This window comes from Coffea arabica, chromosome 2c (genome assembly GCF_036785885.1).
Source record: "Coffea arabica cultivar ET-39 chromosome 2c, Coffea Arabica ET-39 HiFi, whole genome shotgun sequence".
Classification (NCBI taxonomy): domain Eukaryota; kingdom Viridiplantae; phylum Streptophyta; class Magnoliopsida; order Gentianales; family Rubiaceae; genus Coffea; species Coffea arabica.
Window position 1 is genome coordinate 5452993 of NC_092312.1, and position 20705 is coordinate 5473697.

Sequence of the window (20705 nt, forward strand, 5' to 3'; positions counted from 1 at the left end):
ATCCAACATTCCATACCACCTATATGCTGTGTATGTTTTTTGTAACCATGAAATTAATGTTTATGTATTAATTGCCAGGTCGGTGTGATGTGAATCAACTTTCCATGGTTGTCAAAGTGTCGACCATTGTCTTTGCGGTTATTCCATATTATCATTTGTCCAAACTGGTAATCGATGATCGATCATTCCTCTGTTTCTTTGATTTTTCTTTTGGCCCTTTCACGTTTGCTTTCACCCCTGATGTATCTGTCACTGGATTCTTCTGTCTCCTCACAAGTCTCTCCAGCAACTTCCTTCATATATACTTTCATTTTTTTTTCCTTTTGTTTTTGGCTCGTTGTAAATGAACATTTTCATCGATCTCCTTGCATCAACGACGATAATTAAATTGCCAAGTCTCTAATTCAGATCGTTTTTTCGCATTTCTATTGATTGAGTTCGATGTAATGGGGTTCAAGTTAGGATAGAATTCTTCTCACCAACTAAATTTCAAGATTGATGTATGTGAAACCGATTCCAAATGTAACAAAATTTCACATTATCTTGAGGAAGTTTAACCTATTTCATACGTAAATGAATTGAACATAATTAAGCAGATAGTGATGTGTTTCTTTGCTACCATAAACGACATAAAGCTGCAGAGCACAGACCAGAATGTGAAACAGATAGATTAGTTTCCTGAAGTTGCAATTAGCTTGCAATATCGTCTGATTGCATGTTATCATTATGTTATCACGTGAGGATGACGAGAAACAAATCTTTGTTAATTTTAGGAACTGGCTTTAATTATCACCCCCCCCCCCTTCTTTAGCCCTTTTGTATTAGTTCTAATGATTGATGATTATCTATTGAAAAGCAATCATCGGCCAAGTTGTACACCATGGTGTGGGAGTTGCATGCATCATTGCGCAATCTTCAGATATACTGAACAAAGTATATTTGTTAGTGGCTTTTTTTTTTTTTTTTTTAATAATTGGAAGATGGTAGATGATCAAAGTGCTGCAGTCATTCAGCAAGCTAGCATAATAATAATAATAATAATAATAATAAAAATAAAATGTTTGAACGCACTCTTATGAAAAAGGGGTTAGAAAAATGGATTTTTTATTCTATTTTTATGTTTCAAAGAAATTGCTTTAGGAGTTATTAGAAAAGAAAGGGAGAGTAAGGGACTAAGTGTAAGTGAGAAATCTGGATTTGAGACCTTTTCCTCACCAAAAAAAAAAAAAAATTTAATAATAATAATAATAAAGGGGAGAAAATTTACTTAGGAGTGTGCGTTATTTGGGCCAGGTCTTCGGTCTAAGCGTTTCCCAACTTGTATCACTGCGAGTGTCAGAGTTTGTTGGGCCTACGTACTTTTTTAACGTTATAGACTGCAGGAATTTGGGCTGATTGAAATTTTCGGGCTAAATCGTAAAAGTTGGCAGATCGAGGTGATCGGATTGGTTGAGTTGTCAATGTGGCAAAGATGGTCTTCATTTAAATATAGAGAAAAATACTTGGGCTAATTTAAAAACCTATGCATGGAGTATAGACTATAGTTCATGTGACATATACTGTAGGTTTTTTTTCTTTTTCTTTTTTTTCACTTAGGGGTATCTCAACCTTTCGGTCAGACTAATTCCCTAAAGTTATGTAAAATTTTGCCCCAAGAATATAGAGAAAGGTAACACATAAGGATCAATTACGTAACCTATTAGTAATTACCATATTACGAAACCAATCATAGTATCCGCGGAGAGGCATATAGTGTAGTTACATTAAAGTTTTTTTTTAATAAATGACATTCTGGCCTTGCATCATTACACGGGAGTCATAAGTAGGCTTGTATAGCAGATTACCATAAATTTTCTTAAGACCAGAAACTTTGACCAGCTATACAAGTTTCTCAACCAGTAAAGATGAGAAGGGCTAAGTTGGGCAGACCAGCTTACACAACTGGGCTTTTTATTGGGTCTGATCTTGGGGGCTAATTTGGGCTAAGTATTATGGCCCAATAATGAGTTATTGACATGTGTAAGCTGATCTGATCTGCCCAAAATTGGGCTAAGTTGGGTAGTTTTCAGAAAAGCAACTTGGGCAGATCTGATCTGGTCATTACACGGGAGCACAAAGTTTGTCATCAACCCAGAATTCAAAGTGTTATAGCTCAAAGTGGACTGACGAGAGAATATGTGGGCTTGGGGTAGTTTCCATTTTCATGTATTAGCCGAAAGATTTGATTGGGTCACTGCGTGCTGAGCAACCTTAAGCTTAACGTATTGTGCAGATGCAGTTTTAACTGATAAAACAGGGATCTTGATGCCAAGAGAAATGAAGTTTAGGACCCAAAAAACATAAGGCAGCCCGAAATGAATTCTTATAGCGTTGACGACTCAATCTGCAGATGATGTTGTTCAAAGTTTAAATAGATAATCTTGACTACACCTTACATCCGGGTAAATTCTAAATGACTAAGAAAGAACGTCACTATAAGCAGCTACCATGTCCAATTGTCGGTTTGCTTGCCTCATCATCCATCCACAAAGAACAAACTACCCACAGCCACAGGGAGGCCTTGTGGTCCATTACGATAAAAGGCATTTGCATTATTGCTTGTAAAGGCGGAAGATTAATTTGATGGGTGCTATCCTTTCCCCAATTGCAATATACAGTCATCCCTTTTGCAAAAAATCCGTAGCTCTTTTGTCAACCCTGGTGCTAAATGATAATGGAAACGGGACGAGTTGGATAACTAGCTTGCATCTTCAGCTTTGCTGTGCTGGTACCCCGCTGGTCATGAATCGTTACGCATGATTGATTGTGGTTGTGGTTTGGCGTCGTGTTACTGTTGGCAAGTAGACTGGTTTACCTGTGCGGAAAGGGCGCCGCTCAAGAGGGATGTTGCATTATTGCAAGTTTAACGTACATTCATCACCGTGCATGAACAGAAGGATACACTTCGAGAATGTGAAATTGGAACCTATTTTCTTGGTTTATCTGTGTTATCCTATGTATTCATCGTTTATGGTTTGTACTCTGGGATTATTATTAACATTCTATTGCATTTTTCTACGGTAAACATAGACATTTTATTTGGTCGGGTCATTTTCTCGTATATAGAATTGAGCTTTATCACGTACATCATATCACATATAAGGTTTTCTAAGCGTGTATTTTTACTTGCAGTACACACAATGCTGCTGCTCCTGTTTGTTTTCATTGTCTTGTTGCATTTGGTACAATTAATTTACGGGCCAAAGGGGAAACAAGTCCAATCTTGCAAGTGAATTGATGGTTGATGCGGACATCCCTCCTTTGTCGAATTTTGGAACAAAACAATCTCTAGGAGACTAATTCTAGGGTTTGTTTTCTTCGTCTTTATGATCGAATAACACGCATGCAAAGAATTGAAGAGGAATAAGCATAAAACTCTGTTATATATCCGTCGCATGGGATTTGTCTAGCGCGTCTTATTTTTTTTGTATTATTGATGAGTTATTATACGGGACGAAATTTATTCAATGTACACTCTCAAATAGCAATTGCGGTTTCCTTGTGAACAGGAAAAAAAAAATCGCATTCCAACATTCGAACTCTGAGGCCTCCGCCTCACCAATATAATCTACAAAGAATACGCGATTTCTGTTGTAAATTACTACGTGTCATCATTGATGTATCCCCAAAAATAGGGGTGGCAATTCGAGTCCAAATCAGGTTCACGGGTCGGGTCTGACCCGACCCGTCAGAAAGCCTATTGACCCGAACCCGACCCACCAACCCGTGATGGGTCAGGTATACTGATCCGAACCCGAAAATTTCGGGTTGGCGGGTCGACCCGAAATGACCCGAACTTTAATTTTAATTTATTAATTTATCAATGTAATTTCTAATAAAATTAATTTCTCACAAAACTAATTACATAATCAAGTAATAAAAATTTAAATAAATAATTTCAAATCAAATCTAAAATAAATTAAACACTGTAAAAGTGTTTTATCCCAAACAAAATATAAAATAAATTAAAACAGTATAAAAGTAAAAAATAATATAATATATTATTTGTCCAAATAATTTTAACTTCACACAAATTAAATAAATTCATTTAGGATTAAGTAATTAATGCCTTTGAAAAAAAGAATAACTTAGTTTAGTTAGATAAAATTATTTTTATGTTTATTAAATTATTGTTAATTCGTAAACGGGTCATATCATGTCACCACGGGTTGACCCGAAATCGACCTGTTTTCTTTTCGGGTTTATCGGGTTCAACCCGATTCTGACCCGAATTCCCGAAACCTCAACGCAAATCTATTAATTTCGTGTTAGGTTCGTGTCGTGTTTTCAGATCGTGTCGAAAATTGCCACCCCTGCCCAAAAAGGATAGGAAAAGAGCTTTTGCACAAATAGTTTATTGTGTACGCAGTTCACTGTACAGCATCGCATCGCATCGTACTGATGAGTAACGTGGTCGGTCCACCCTTAGAAGTTAGACCAACAAATCCCATGATCCCACAAAAATTGTTTTTAAATTTGACATGGGAGGCCCGTGAGATGAGAGCCTGAAGTCACGCATTAGATTAGAGGCCCTTCAGTCGTAGTCGCGATTGATAGATTCCTCAATTCATCGAGTACTTGAAGTTGGCAATTAATACTACTAATTACTGCTAATTTGGTGGAAGAGAAACTTCGGAATTCGACGTATCATGTAGATTTTAGAATTTAGAGACAGGAAAGCTCCGCAACGTTGGTGGTGGTGGAGGACTACGTCAGGTCTAATAAAATGTGCATGCGATTTTTGTTTTTCTTTTTATTTTGGCAACAAGAAGGTTGGCTGCCTGATTGGCATTCGCTGTCTATTGACTTGAACCAACTAACGGGCCCCCATGTTTCTCTTCAATTCCGGGAACGGTCACTAGGTGATTGCGGATAGGAATGGCAATGGGGGCGTGTGCTCGCGGGGGCTCTCGGGGCTGGGGTTGGGGCGGGGATAGGGCGGGGGCAGGGGGGAATTTTTTCCCCCCGCTTAGAAACGGGGCGGGGGACGGGGGAGTATAACCCCGCCCCGCCACCCGCAAAAAATATATATATAATTATATATAATATGTAAGTTAATTAATTATAAACTTATGATAATGATATTATTAGTTAGATGTATTATATAATGTATAGTAGTTTATGTAATATAATTGATATTATCAATTATATGAATAATTATACATGTTTACTAATAAAATTTATTAATTAGTTATACTAAATTTACTAATACATTTATACTAAATTTCTAATTACATTTAATAAAATAATACTTTTTTCTCAAAAAAAAGTACAAACACAATAATGAATTAGTGATTGCATTTGTACTAAAAGTGAAAACTTGACTATTTTAGTTATATTTATTTCATCATATTGGATTGTATTCAAATAACTTCTGTTTGATTGTTTTTATGAGTTTCAATTGTAAAATTACAATGAATAATAATTTGGTGATGTGTTGATATTTTAGTACTTGATTATTTATTAAAATTTAATTATAATAAAATTATATAATAAAATTTTATTAACCCCGTGGGGGAAGCGGGGCAAGGCGAGGCAGGGGCGGGGGACGAGGGAGGGGTCCCCCGCCCCGTTGCCATCCCTAATTGCGGACCACCTGACAGGCAATTCTCCTCCCCAACCCCACCTTGAAGAAGCCAATAATAAATGAATTCAAATTTTACATAGTTATCATTCATCTGATGATAGTATATACATTATCAGTGTAGAAAAGGTTAATTCATATAAATAAATTATTATGAATATTTTTACGATGCAACGAATCTTCTGTCCCACTTTTTATTATATTACTATTTTTTATAAATATCATATTTAGTTCTTTTTTTATTTTGTTTAGATTAATAACTATTAACTAAGTAAAAATTAAATACAATAATTTCAAAAGAATTTATAATAGAAAATTAAAAATATAGTATAAAATTCATTAAAAAAATCTCATTTTCATGCATTTTACTTTTTGAATTTGTTAAATTTTGTGTATTACTCAATTAACAGTTATTGAACTTTAAAGAAGCAAAAAAGAACTAAAATATAATATTTATGAAAGACAAATAATTTTAGTGGTGTAATATGTTTACACCACTAATATGTTTATGACGGACAAATAATATGTTTACACCATATTAGTGGTGCAAACACCACATGTAATTTTTGAGATCGTCAGTTTGTAAAATTTATTGCTGTCGTGTTTTTCCATTAGTAGACCCCAAGAAAAAAAAAATCACTGCCTTGATCATTTAGGGTGCGTTTGGTAAAATTGAAATTTGAAATTTGAAATCATTAAATCATTAAATTATTAAGTATAAATATAATACATTTGAGTGCATATCACATTCAGTGATAAGTAAATAGTTTACCATTTAATTTTTAGAGCAAATTTTATCTAAGAAATTCAGTGCTATTTAATTAATTTAAATGTTCAATTTTTGGTTTATCAAATAGTTTGAATATGTTAAAATCTAAATTCATTAAGTTTAAGTGGTGAATTGGATTATCAAATAGGGTCCTAAATTTAATGAATTCAAATCTTAATATATTCAGATGTGTTTGATAAAAAAAAAAATGTAACATTTGAATTAATTAAATGGCACTGAATTTTTTAAACAAAATTTACCTCCAAAATTAAGTGATAAATTATTCACTTATCACTGAATGTGATATACAGTCAAATGTATCAGATTTAGTATTTAATAATTCAATATATTAGTGGATTTAGGCTAAATTTCAGTTTATAGATTTCAAATTTATGAAATGCACCCTATGTTTTTTCCTTTCCCTGACAAAAGCACTTTATTGTAAGTTGATAATTTAATTTCTCATGATGTATTTTTAGAAACAAAAAAATAAGTGAGTGCATAAATCTTAGCCATAAGAAAACGTTCATTATTAGGTGTATTTAGCCATATCATGGTCGTTTGAACGGTATATTTAACTAATTAAGTGTTAGTGCATCCTTGTACTCTTGGGGTTTGGAATTGGAAGGCATATCAATGATAATCAATAATTGTTGACTATATACTTAACCATTATCCTTCCTTGTGCAGTACGTAGAAGGGACTTTTTTTTTTTTTTTTTTTGGTTTTTAACGTTTCCACCTCTCTACTACTATCTTCAACCTCAACGGTGACTCTAAAATTGACAGCAGGATTTTAACTCTGAGTCAACTCTAAAATGAAAGAATATATACGTATGAGGAGGTCTCAATCTTTTTTTCATCCGAAACATAACTGAAAAATGTTTTTAAAAAAACTCTTATAGTTACTGATGGTTTTCTCTTTTCTTCCCTGTTGGATTATACTAGTAGAGCATTAACAAGTACTAATTAACTTCAATGCTTGAGTAATTATTTTTTGAATTCTTTTCTTTTCCTGTCTCAAAAAAAAATTTATTTTCTTTTTTAATTTTGTTTTGCGGAAGAACTTGGGGTTTTCCCATGGTTAATAATAAACGGCATAGTATGAACAGAGAGAGAGCGAGGGGGTCTGACGAGATAATTATTCTGCAAGGGGCAAATGTATTGGTTGATGGACACTGTAGTTTGCTCCTTGCTGGTGGCTAAAATGCCGAAACCTCCCCAGACCCAGAGGGAAATCTGGCGAATGGTTGGGTTTACGCTGCGCAAAGTCACAAACACGTGTTGCAAGAATTGGCAGTGTGCGTTGGAGACTTGTCCACATAAACCGCAAGAAACCCACCCACCTTTCTACAATTTCTTTCTTGGTTTTTGCCTTCCTAACCATTTGGTATTTCCTTTGCGTCTTCCTTGCTTAGTTGCTTCATGCTTGCACCTTCATTTCTTCTTCTTTCAGAGGTTAGAGTTTTGCTTTTAGACTACTACTAGTATTACATTCTTTTTTACCCTTTGTCTCTGTCCCTCTCTCTCCTTTTGTGTCAATTTTTATTCTTTTCTTCACTTTCACTGCATTATCCCATCGCCACCCCCTCCATAAAACTATTCTTTTACTCCCATTTTTTTATACTTCCTTGAATAGCCCAGTTCTGAATTCTTTCCCTTTTCCCTGTTTTTACTGTATACAAGAAACTAGCAAGGAGTACGGAGAGAAAGAAAACAAGACAGCCAAGGCAACTGCGTGAAAGAGTGAAAGAGAGAGACAGATGGGAAGGCTGTTTGTGGTGAGCCTTGAAGGGAAGATCTATTGCTGCAAGCACTGTGGTACCCATCTTGCCCTTTGGGAAGACATCGTTTCCAAGGTTTTTTCCTTCATTTCCATCTATTGTTGTTAGTCTATTCGTATAAAAGATCGATATTTTCTCATTGTATCTGATTTGATTTACTGTCTGCTTTCTGATTTGTCAATTCTTTCCTTTTTTGTTCCGTATGTGTATTTTTGTAATTGAGATTGTGCTTCTTCGCTGGAATTATCATTATATTGTTTGTGATGGAATTCTTTGACTTCAAGTTCAAGTTTGTGCAATTCTGCTGGAGTTGTTTGGTAAGCGGACATGTTTGATTAGAATTCTGCTACTTCAGTGGAAACTGGAAGGGAGGAGAAGGGGCTAATACTTTTCTCATTTGGGACTAAGTCAAAGCATCAACTACAAAGTGATGCTCTCTCTGGTGCTTTATGTTGATTGATTTTCGAGAATTTGGCATTTCCTTCAATTCTCTATGAGGTTGTGATTTGAAGGGTTGACACTATATAGATTCATTGCCTCTCTTGGTCAATGGTCAAAATGGGGCATTCGCTGTACTGGTTTCAAAATAGACCGAAACGCAGTACCTTGATCGTTGAATGCATTTTGTATTTTGTGAGTTGTGTCGCGTGCTTCTGCTTGGCCATCAAGGACCTAGTGACCAGTTTTCACTTGTTATTTGTCCTGTTATGAAAATAGTATTTATGCATCAGTTAGGTTACAATATTCAAATGCATACTTCTAGCTGATTAGTGGGGTTCACGTATGCAACTCTTTGGTTAACTTGATTTGAAACATGAGGCTTTACTGATTTACACCCATGGAAAATAAGCAACCATGTGCAGGAACTTTGCAAAATCAAATTAGGTGCAATTATGAATGCATTCTTCATTGTTCTAAGGACTTGAGGTTACAGTTCTTTAGAATTTGACTATTCGAATTTCTGGGAGTTTTGGTCATGCACAAAACTGACTTAGTGGTTTCCCTCTGTTCTTTTCCTTCAGTCTTTCCAATGCAGGCATGGGAAGGCTTATCTCTTCAATAAGGTGTAAGTTTTCTGGATATTGTGCACCCAATATCACAACTCAACTAGCAATTTCATGGATTCAAGTGCATTACAGATGTATTACCTTTACACTTAATGGAGTCATCTGATGATTTTACATAATGGCTAGCAAGAAATGAATTGCATTCTTAAGTTTCTTAGCCATGCAAAAGTTTCATGCTTGAGTTTTGCCTTTTGTTGATGTTCATGCTTGCCTGTAGTAGCTTGTTTATTGCTAGTATTCGTGCATCAAATTCTTGGGGATGCCCTGTAGTTTCCAATGAAACTACTTGTTGTTTAACAACTCATGAAGAGATCATGTGGTAGGCTTCTAATTCGCTTTAGGATTCAAGCATGATTTGTAACTGACCACCACCAGCCATTGCCTGAAAAAATTTGTTGACGAGCTACACATTTAGATGTAACAGACCTGATCAAAAAGCCAAGAGGAGCTCGATTAGGAATCTCTACGCCAATGCTTTTGAGTGGATTAAGATTAAAGTTGAGCTGGCTTTGTTGCCACATACAGTTTGTGGTGTCATATCTTTTCAGTTGCCACATATCCAGCTTCAGAGTTAAAATTTACTGAAAATTATCTTATGTTCATTTCACTTGAGTGATTCCTTGTCCTTCGCTGATTTTATCAGAGCAAATGTAACTGCTGGAGAGAAAGAAGAAAGAATGATGATGACTGGACTGCACACTGTTGCTGACATTTTCTGTGTCCGTTGTGGGTCCATTGTTGGATGGAAATATGTAAGATCCAGAGGCATGTTATGTTAAAAATTGTGGTGCATGTTCTTCTTTATGGTACTAATTGCTTCAAATGGTTGCTTCCAGGAAACTGCCCATGAAAAGGGTCAGAAGTACAAGGAAGGGAAATCTGTACTTGAACGGTCAGTGAATGCTAGATTAAAAGGTTTTGGATATCTTTTTGAATGCACCGCATGAATCTTGACTTGCTTCTCTTGAATGATGAGCAGGTTTAAGATTTCAGGCCCCGATGGGAGCAACTATTGGACGAGCCATGAAGCATATGTAGGAGGAAGTGACGCCGATGATGTTTGATTATGATTGAAAGCCAATTTCCATTTCCAACTGTACATTCTTGCTACTGTTATTGCTTTTTATTGGACTATTGGATTCTTAAATTGGTAAATCCTCGTGCCCTGGATTCCTCAGCTTGCTGAAAGGGATCATGTATGTAAATCTGCTGGACAATGTTCATATTGTTTGACCGAACATGGAACTTATGGCCATTGATCACAAGTTCTAAAGCTCTTTTGGTTATAACTAGAGATGCATCTGATCATCAAAACATGGTTGGTGAATGCTCATTTGTTTTGGCTACACATTTGCTTGTATTTTGATCAACGTCAGCACTTGGCAACCACAGACTTGCAGTCGATATGTTACCATCTACTTCTCTCTTGGTCCTGGTCCAAGGAAACCTACTCCGCATATTTTATCGACTGAGGTTTTATACATTGGAGAGAAAATTAAAAGGTTTTTGTCGGCATACCTGCACTGGTGATATTCTGGTCTGGATGCCGGACAGCGCACAGCCATACGTGCATCAACCCCCCAAAAAAAGAGAGAGAAAGAGAGGAAAAACAGAGGATAATATTAGGGAAGCTATTGTCCCAAACCGCTTCTGGGATGATGAATTTCTTGGTCACAGATTTTTTTTATTAGCGTGCGAGAGTTAAAAGAGATTTGGCCCAAAAAGACTTTCTTAAGGAAATGGATAAGAAGGTTTATCATCACGACAAAAAGGAAGGTTGATGTTCTTGCTTGCTTAGCATACTAAATACAATAAACACCAACAACATTAATTAACAACCCGCGTTTGGCAAATCATGCAACTCGAAAGTCAAATCGGCCAATAATCCTTCGTCTTTTCTCTTTCATAAATATTCTAGAACACCTACAAAAGAAACTGTAGAAAAGAAAGTCGTGCATGACCTCATGAAAAGTAGAACACAAATAGTATCATCCCTGTTTGAAACTGAAAATGATCATCTATAGGTAGTCTCGAATTTGCAAGTGTTCGGTCATTGTCTTGCAATTAAGACATACATTTAACTTAAAACATGAAGGTCGGTCAAGATTACATCTTTGAAGCAGATTACAGGCAATTTGAGACTTAAGGTGAACAACTTGCTAAGTGAACCACTCAAAATCAGTTCACCCAAAATCAATAAGCACCAATTTTTCTTCTTTTGTTTCTCAAGACTCCACAACCTGATCAGCAATCGGTTACTCTAAAATTCCACGCAGACAGCAAGTTTCATTTCAATCTGTCCGGATTTTCCTTTCAATCACTCGTCTATTTCTTGCATTCTTGTCAATGGCAGATCAGGCTGATACACCATGCGCTCAGAGAGTTCGGCACCAACAGCTCTCATGTATCTCTGCAATTGGGTTTCCATGTACTTCATTCCGCTGGAACCAAAAGCTTGACACAGGTCCTTCAAGCACAATAAGATTTAGATTAAGTTACACTGCAGTACAAAGTGGGGAAATTTGATCTACCTTAGTGAGTTTCTTAGCGATCTACAGTAAGACATTCCAGGGTGATTGAAAACAGTACAAGTTAGGTAATGACTAAGATCGAAGCATTCAAGCATAGGCATGTGTAATGTGTCAGGGTCGCTGAATTCAAGGAGTTGTCAGCAGCAACTAGAGGTAAACTTTACAAACAGGATAATGTGTTAATATTGAAAACAGAAGTACCATTTATAGACTGGCACTCGTCTTTTTTTTTTTTTTTTTCTTTTTTTTTGCCTTTTTAAATCTAGATTATTTAGAAAGGAAAAGCCAATACTTCCATAACTGTCTTACTAGATTAACATGGAAGATACCAACTTAAAAGAAATGTCTTCTCTAACGATAAAGGATACTGACAATTAAAATATACCATAATTAAAGTAAAGAATGTCATGTAAATACCTTAAATCGTAACCGCAATGACTTCATACCAATCAAGATATTACCAACATCTCCATCTTCGGCTGCTGCAGGTGGTGAAGAACTAGTTTCTGGCTCTGAGTCAACATCAGAATCTTCAGAATCAAGTTCAATCATTTCCACGTCCTCATGAATAAATACATCATCTTTGCATTCACTGAAGAGATCGCCATGGAGATCTTCCATATGGTTTTGAAGAGTGGTAGGTGGCAACGGCTCCCCCTTTGTTAATGAGGCAAAATCAGATAAAACAACATATCTTTTCCTGTCAAGCAGGGGCTTCACAACATCAAACGGAATCCACCTACAGAAAATAATGCCAGTTAGAAATAACTTAAAAGCTTGAAGACCAGGTGGGTTCCAAAGACTGTGACTTGCTGACAAAGTAAAATCCATTGCAATTATTAGTGAATATGTGGAAGAATAACATCTGTGTTACATTAAGGAAAAAATGGGCTTCATAGACTGGGGAAAAAAATACTTGTTTTTAATTAAACCTTCATGATTATTTAGACGAGAAATGATGATTTTCACGCCATAATTAATCTCCCAAAACTTCACATCGACCTGTCTGACACAAATGTTAAATGGTTAAATTTAATATAAAGCTTTCTAACTAATACTGCACACACAGGGATTCCAAGGGCGACCATGTGGATTTGACCATCCCAAGCTAGCCTTGGAATACATCTTTCAGGTCATGCAACTGAAATGTACAAGAATGGTCCACCAAAAAAAGAAAAGAAAAAAAGGAGTGCAACTGATGCCACTAGTGTGGCACATCCACCACTCCAAAAATATGCCTTTAAAGTAAAAGAATTGGATGTAACTCATCCCAAAACCGTAGCCTTCACGAGGACAAAAGCAAATTCCTAACAGCAATAGAAATCATAGTGCATAGAACAAACTTATATTGGTAACATTTAATGGGTTCATCTTGTGTGGCTAAAAGTATGATATAACACCCAAAAAGAATGGAAAACAACCATGCTGTGGTGCTCCAAACTATGAGATTAATTGATTATGATATTTCACTTAGTTGTCCCATTTTCACAAGGAAGAAGAATAACTTACTGATAGCGAAGAGGGCAAAGGAGTTCAGAGGGTCGATAAGCTGCTTTGTATCTCATCTTGTTGCATGAGTGAATGTAATAACCAAGATAATAGTATTGTAGACTGGGACAATGTACTTGATTCTCTTTCACCCATCTTATTTCTTCCAGGGCTGAATACTTACCTAGTGATAAGAAGGCAAGGTCTGGGTCCCAGAATAAATATTTACTAGACAAACATTTAGGAAGAATATCTATTACACCAACTGCAACTAGCTGCCCGTCGATCAGGTACTGCTGATGGAAAGAACCAAAGCCACAAGGGGGAACTGTACCATCTCCAGTAGGAGGAACAAATATTAAGGGAGAATCAACCAGAAATCTCCTGTATGAGATTTCAGAGACCTGATCGGGAGTATCATTATGCACTCTAAGTTGGTACTTCCTGTACAAGGAATATTCTTCAGGATCATAACTGGACCTTCTCAAACGAATCTCAAGCTGCCTTCTTTTGCCTTGAGAAGTTACAAAGATTTTATTCAAGCAGCTATGTTTCCTACCACTTTCTGCAGGTAGCTGCTTCCACATTGTCCCACTTTTAACGAAATCATTGTACATATTTTGGTTGCCAGTAGAATAGAAATTAATGTGCCCATTGCAAGCTCTAATTGATAAACCACAGGATTCTGGCACCTCCTGTAGGTGCCTTGCAAGAATTTCTGCAATCAATTTTGGAGAAATCTCAGGATACTGACCATTTTCCTCTGTACTGCACTTTGAATATTGTACATGTCCAACGCCCTTCTTAGCTCGTCTTAAAGCAGCAGAGATCTGGAATGATACATTGCTGGTGAATAATAAGTCTTCTGACCCTTCAACAAGTACCTTTCTTTTAGCTGGTGCAACTACTTTGACAGAAGCTTTTGGCAATTCAAGATCATAGGAAAATGCGCTTTTAACATATTCTTGAACCACAATATCTATCTGGTTTGACAAGCAGTGTATAATCTGTTCACCTTGGTTCTTCTGTTCTTCGTGATCACCTGAGGAAGACTCCATTGCCACGCAGTTTGCACTTTCATTTTGGGAAGAGCTGCAGGATCCCCCACTAATAGTCCATTCATTCATTACTTTCTCTGGTTTTCTAACATCCAATGTGCCATCTAGAAACCTAGAAGAAAGTCATTTTTGTATTTAATTACCTTCGCTGAAACTTTTTATTGTATCTAGATAACTTATATTTCACTGTATAATTTTGCACTCAATTTGGAATCACAATTTTGGAAAGACTAGCAAATGAGCCATTGAGGATTCCAGAATTCCAACACATAAATTGTAAAGAACCCAGATACAAAGAAGAAAGCACCAATTGGAAAAGAAGGAACCAGAGTTATGATAGCAAGTACATTCTATTAATTGGACAAACAGACAGTAGCAAATACTTCAAGATTGATTCCAAACGGTGCAAAATTCTTTTCCTGGCAAGCCGTGAACTGGAGCTGACATGAAAAATGTAGCATTTTACTAGAGTTGGCATGTATATCAACCAAGAATAGTTGGATCTAAACCTCTGGAGAAATACAAGGTTGTCATTACTCACATTCACTAATATATGCACATACAAATCAAAACAGCACATCCAACAGAGAAAGAAAACAATATAGGCACTTATGTGCTTCCCAATGGTATATAGATGCATGTGTATCTATGTTAACTTTGCCCAAACTTTTCTTTGCCTTGGGTGAACATTCAACGATAAACCAAAGAATAAACATGAGGAGATAGAAGGAGTTGCAACACAAGAAAACCTTTGCACTCGTTTTGATACTCGAAGTTGCTCTTTAGTCGGAACAAATTCACTGGCTTCGAGACGGATGGTATACGACGGACAGCATGTCCTCTCCATCTCAGGTTTGTATACAAAGCAGCCCGACCTTCTCCAACCTCTATCAAGAAGAGCTACAATGTAGAGAGATTTCACTAAAACTCGTAACATTCAAGAAAGGCTCCAAGATAAAATACCAAAGCAAAAAGGCCCTATTATACTTTTTAAACAACGAAAGATCAAGTATTTGCTATCTAAAATTCTCCAGAACAACTTTTTTAGAAAAACAGGAGATACAGACCTTGATAGTCATCAACTGTCAGACTCAGAGCCCATAATCCTGCAAATTAAGAACAACAAAATTTCAAAGAGAAGGTGACACCAAAACCTTTTAAATAATAATATTCAACAAAGGCAGAAGAAGATATTAAAACATCATATCAACCTAATTTCCAAAGTGGAACTTGTTTGCAATTATTATGAGCATGTAACATTGAATAACATTATTAATCTCTTCTTTCTCTGACATCCCTTTTAGTGGTCCAATAATCCCAAGAGAAACACATCCTTAATCATTCCTTCTCTATAAAAGATCAACTGTTGAGCTCCAAGAATCGAATATTTGGATTTCAGGTATTTAATTTAACTTTCTATCATTCTCCAAGTATTTCCAATTGAGCTCCAAAAGTAGGTAATTCAAATGGATTATATTTCAAAGAAGAGAATGTTGGTGACGTCCATATATTTTTTTTCTATACAGACACGAGAATAAATAAATAAAGGGGAAACAAAAAGAAAGAACTGCATTGACTATTTGTACTTGGCTTATTGCAGAAGTGATATCTTTGTCATAATCGCATGACCATTTAAATCTATCAAAATAATCTTTTGTACAAATATCCTCGCCCCGTAACTACCTTAGGTTTCGCATGGGAAAAAGTAAAAACCAAAAGAATTGCATGGAATAATAGCGGTCTCATTGCAGAAGTGATATTTTTGTCATTGTTGCATGACCATTTGGAAATAATCAAATTCAGACTAAGATCGAGTAGCTGTCGTTTACATTTTGGCAATCATAATGACGGCCTATTGCCATAGTGATGAAAATTTTACTATCACCGGTATGTCGATCAGAAACAAAACAAAACCAAAAAGATAGAAGCCGAGAATTGCAGCTTTTTATGAGGAGGGAGGGTGAAGGAGTAATAAATAACCTTAACTAATTGCTCACAAACTTCCGATCGTTTCAACAGAATTAACCTCCACAGAACACATAATTCTGACAGAAAAATAACAATTCTCCCAAAAATTTAAACTTTGCCAAAACAAAAAACTAAATTGAGAGCGCGATGACATCAAAATTCCCTGGATAAGTATCAAAATTAAGCATAATTAAGAGACTGACCGTGAGAAATACTTGTATGACTGGCGGATCTGCAGTAACCGCAAGAGCTCCGATGGCGGCCAACATCCGTGACGACGCTTTCTGCTCTGCTACTATTTTGACCACCGCTGCTATTACTGTTACTGCTGCTAGCTTCGCTTTTCATCTTCTTCTTTTCTGCCATACCCGATCTTCAGGCAGCCGGAGAAAAAAGAACAATTAATGATGATTTGGGCTATGGAGAGACAATCGGCAGCCTTGTCACTGTTTTACCAGTATCGATAATGTTTAGTTGCACTAATCCAATTAATTTGTAGCAGTTGACCAAAAAATTTAATTTGTAGCAAAATATTTTTTTCCTACTGTAATTGAGGTGGCCATTTTTTTTTTTTTTTTTTTTACTATCGACCAAAATTACTTTGAACCCTCAATGATTTCAAAGATTCTCAGTTTGCATTCTCAACTTTTAAAAAGTGAAAAATAAAAGTGCACCCTAAATTGTTATTAAAGTGTCTCAAACCAAATTAACCCATCCCCAATGAACATGAACAAAATCACAGGCGTTCACTCAGCTTATTTAAGTTAGGTTCTCGAGGAATTATGGCAATTTAGAAAGTATGACGTACTCTATACATGCACATTTTTATAAGATGTTCAGGTTTTGTTTGTGTATTATGCGAGCAGGGGTCAATTTTGACTCAAATATTAAATGAACTATAAGTATTGATCAAATTCGATTCATTTCATTTATTTGTAAATTTAAGTTTGGAGCAAGTAAATATATTATATAGAATAAGTTTAATGGTGGTATTTCTTGATTTTAAAGAAGTAAATAATACAAATTTATGTATAATTACTTTGTTTAGTAAAATGTAATATACTTTTAATAATTTTAAATGTATTTATGTTTGTATTTATTTATTTTTATAATTACATATGTGTTAATGAACTATTCGAATAGTTCGCAGATAAGTTTGTGTTTGTCTCGATTATCAAACAAGCTCAAGTTCAAACAATTCGAATACCTCCGTTCATTAAAAGCTCTAACCATATTTAAACAACGTGATATCAACTCTATGCTATTATAGGACTTGTAAACACAAATCAATTGAGATACTCGTCAAAATTAGAAGCAATTTTGTATTAGGGATTATTGCAGGTGCAGTTGAATTTGATATAATTATATATTGTTGTTATATATAATTTTTAATTTTTATTGTATATTGACAAATCAAGTTATATGTATACATTGAATTGGTATGTACGAATAAAACTTCCACGTACAACGAATAATTATATAATAGTACATCAAATTATAAAAATATGATACTATAGAATTGCATCAAAATTCCAACCATACCTGCACTGATCTAATTGTATTAGAAGGCATTGGTGTGTTTAGATAGTGAATGAATGAATTATTTGCTCTTTTGTATTTATATACAATGAGTTATAAATAGGTAATTGGATTACCCAATTTATTTTTTGACATACCCATTTATACCCATCTAATTAAATGGATATAAATGAGTTGACTCACTTATATCCATTACCCATTTTACCCAACCCAAACCCGCCCAAATCACCCATTTTGACACCTCTAATATACATCATCAATATATTTTTTAATTATTTTTTTATCTTACGTATATTACATCAAAAAAATATTACAGTAATTTTTTTAAAAAAATTAATCTGTGTTTAGTGCGTTGCTGAGCTTCCGCGTAAAAGCCTTTTAAAGTACTGTAGTAGGTATTATCGAGCCTTTTGTGTCTCAACAACTTATTATGCTTCCGGAAATTAGGAAAAAGTCACCACGCATTGCCTTTCTTTCTCAGCCACATTTCATTTTGGAGCTGCAGTTGTTGTCAACGTCGAGATACTCCCATCGTTGGTGGGTCGAACTTTAAAAGTTCCTTCGGTTCCCATCACATTATTCTTATCAGAACGTAAACACCTTGGTGCAGGCAAGAGAAAGTGATCAATTCTGTTTCCCTGTTTAAACAGTTGCAAGTGTTCGCCAGAAACCACAACCACAATTCGGTTTTAAACTGTTAAATGTGTTGACGAATTCCTGTATTAAACTTGCTATTTCATTTCTGTAGAATTCATATACAGCATATTAAAATTTAAATTATAGAACATGCATCATTATAGCACTGAGAGATTTTTAGACTATAGTGGTGAATTAAAACGAAAGAAAGAATCGAAAGGTTTAGATGAAGTGGGCAAAATAAATAAACAAATAAATAAAGCCATATCCAGATCGACCCAAGAGGCAAATATGATGGAATGTCATCCAAATTCCAACAGGCCAGCTTTTAGCCCAACGAAGGCCGAACTGTCAAAATGAATGTAATGAAGAGGTCTTCGCTCTTGGTTTAAGGTCCATGGGAGCATCCTCCTGTCACCAATTGGTTGGATGAATGTTTCTCGTGGGTCCCACCTTAGATTGCTCGTTTGGGTCGGTGTGTTCGGTGATACCTCTGCGTGTCTGTTCATTGTTTGGGTGTGTGTGTTTATTTCGCTTCGGCGAAAAAAAAAAAAAAACAGGTTTTCAAGCAAAGTTCCATGGTAATCCAACTGACGTAGTACTGCTATTATGTAATTGGAAGTAACTTAAACTGGGGTACAAATTAAAACATCTTGTGATACAGAAATTCAAGAACAATTGTCCCGTGATGGACTACAACATTAAATAATTATTGATGCATTCATTACACATGAAATAGCCTGCGGAATGTGATTGCAGAAATAATAATAATAAAAGAATACTAGCACAGGCAAATTTAAACATGCCACCCTTTGCTTCAAGAAAAGATTGAAAAGCAAAAAGTAACCTACAATAATTAGCACAATTAGATGAACCTGAATGATAACCAACTACTCTAACAACTATATTTTAGAGTCGTTGGCAGCTAGGGAGAGCCTTAAAACTCTTCTTGGGTGCAGATTGAACGACTAAATCCCTTGACTTGCATTCATATTCAGAATTTTTTTAAAAATTTTACCAATAGTGCAAAGGCACTTGTTTTTGTCTAGTGGTGGTCCGATTTCCTCATAATTTTTCTTTGGCCATTTGAACCTACCCCTCTCTCTTAATGTAAAGTATGAGTAGATATAGAATAAAAAAGTTATCTGGACCTACTCCTCCCCCTTAGTATAAAGTAGGAGTAGATATAAAATAGAAAAGCTATCGTGTCAACACTTATGTTGATAATTCAAAAAAGGGAAAATCATTTTCCGTTTTAAGAATTTACACATTTAAGGGTCCATTTGTTTCAACATAGAATATTTTCCATGAGAAAATATTTTCAGTGAAAGACATGTTCTGTAAAAAAAAAAATTTGATTTTTCAAGATTTGTGTGATGTTTGGTTCAACTTTTAACATATAAATTCGACAGAATGTCTGCAAGTACTCTACTCTGTTTAACATTCACGAAGGCATAAACTGATTCTTTCCCAAACTAGAAAGTAAGATCCCACAAGAATAATCTGTCAAATTTAAGTTGATTTAAAGATTTGAGCAGTTACGGAGATTTCAACTAGTGAAGCAAAACTCAGCAATCTCTTCGTCGCTCATCCCCTCCTCCTCGCCAAATCTCCTCAGGTACAATTCTATCATATCTGCAAATACTTGTGATCCGTGAGAGAAAAGTGGAATCTATAATTAACGAGGAGCCCTGGAGTGGATTTGATGGGGTTGTCGGAAGAAGGATAGATCTTCAGTGATGATACAAATAGACAGTTTGGGATGTTAAATTCATAATTCACGATAAGTAAGGAAAGTAACTTCAAAAGATCTATTGCTTTGTTAGCCTGTTTGTAAGCCAAAAAAACTACATATAACATATTACTAGTACGTGAAGAGTTGTTGGCCACCATAAAAAGTTTTAAAGTTTTTGTGGGTTGGGAGATCAAGATTCAAACCCTAACTCTTATCAACGTGCTATTATTTGTGATTTTTTTTAAATCGGTAACCCCCGGTAAGCTAGGTAGAAGTAGGTTAAGAGTAGACTAGATTAGTTGTTAACGTCTCATTAAAAAAAACATACTACTGGTACGTAATTAAAAGAAATCTGGAAGTTTCAAGGAGCATGATCGCAAATACATAAAACTAAAGGGGGCTTGGATCCGCAATTATCCGTCCCGCAGGAAAGAAAGCTAGAAAGAACAATCTGAAAATCTGATAACGTAACTTTTAAGAGAGAGGAGATGAACAAGCAAACACTCGT

General features: G+C 35.5%; 2 protein-coding genes across 2 annotated transcripts; one reads left to right on the plus strand and one right to left on the minus strand.

The window, feature by feature from the left end:
- Positions 1 to 7707: 7707 nt before the first annotated feature.
- Positions 7708 to 10507, plus strand: LOC113725397 (protein yippee-like). The gene is made up of 6 exons (XM_027248544.2): positions 7708 to 7849; positions 8078 to 8250; positions 9198 to 9241; positions 9886 to 9994; positions 10079 to 10134; positions 10222 to 10507. Exons 2-6 carry the CDS (start codon positions 8155 to 8157, stop codon positions 10304 to 10306), a joined length of 390 nt encoding a protein of 129 aa, XP_027104345.1. The 5' UTR covers positions 7708 to 7849; positions 8078 to 8154; the 3' UTR covers positions 10307 to 10507.
- A 707-nt stretch (positions 10508 to 11214) lies between these two features.
- On the minus strand, positions 11215 to 16791 carry LOC113725398 (arginyl-tRNA--protein transferase 2-like). Its single transcript, XM_072073831.1, has 6 exons — positions 16491 to 16791; positions 15387 to 15425; positions 15069 to 15219; positions 13283 to 14431; positions 12191 to 12512; positions 11215 to 11709 (listed from the first exon to the last, which is right to left on the minus strand). Exons 1-6 carry the CDS (start codon positions 16651 to 16653, stop codon positions 11560 to 11562), a joined length of 1974 nt encoding a protein of 657 aa, XP_071929932.1. The 5' UTR covers positions 16654 to 16791; the 3' UTR covers positions 11215 to 11559.
- Between the last annotated feature and the right edge of the window lie 3914 nt (positions 16792 to 20705).

Excerpts from the sequence above, each read along its gene's own strand:
- LOC113725397 (XM_027248544.2), top strand. The coding sequence starts at position 8,155 with ATGGGAAGGCTGTTTGTGGTGAGCCTTGAAGGGAAGATCTATTGCTGC. Across the intron at positions 8,251-9,197 it reads GGGAAGACATCGTTTCCAAG|TCTTTCCAATGCAGGCATGG; the intron begins GTTTTTTCCTTC and ends CTTTTCCTTCAG. Across the intron at positions 9,242-9,885 it reads GCTTATCTCTTCAATAAGGT|AGCAAATGTAACTGCTGGAG; the intron begins GTAAGTTTTCTG and ends TGATTTTATCAG.
- LOC113725398 (XM_072073831.1), bottom strand. The coding sequence starts at position 16,653 with ATGGCAGAAAAGAAGAAGATGAAAAGCGAAGCTAGCAGCAGTAACAGT. Across the intron at positions 12,513-13,282 it reads CTTTGCCCTCTTCGCTATCA|GTGGATTCCGTTTGATGTTG; the intron begins GTAAGTTATTCT and ends TATTTTCTGTAG. Across the intron at positions 11,710-12,190 it reads CATTGCGGTTACGATTTAAG|GACCTGTGTCAAGCTTTTGG; the intron begins GTATTTACATGA and ends TTGTGCTTGAAG.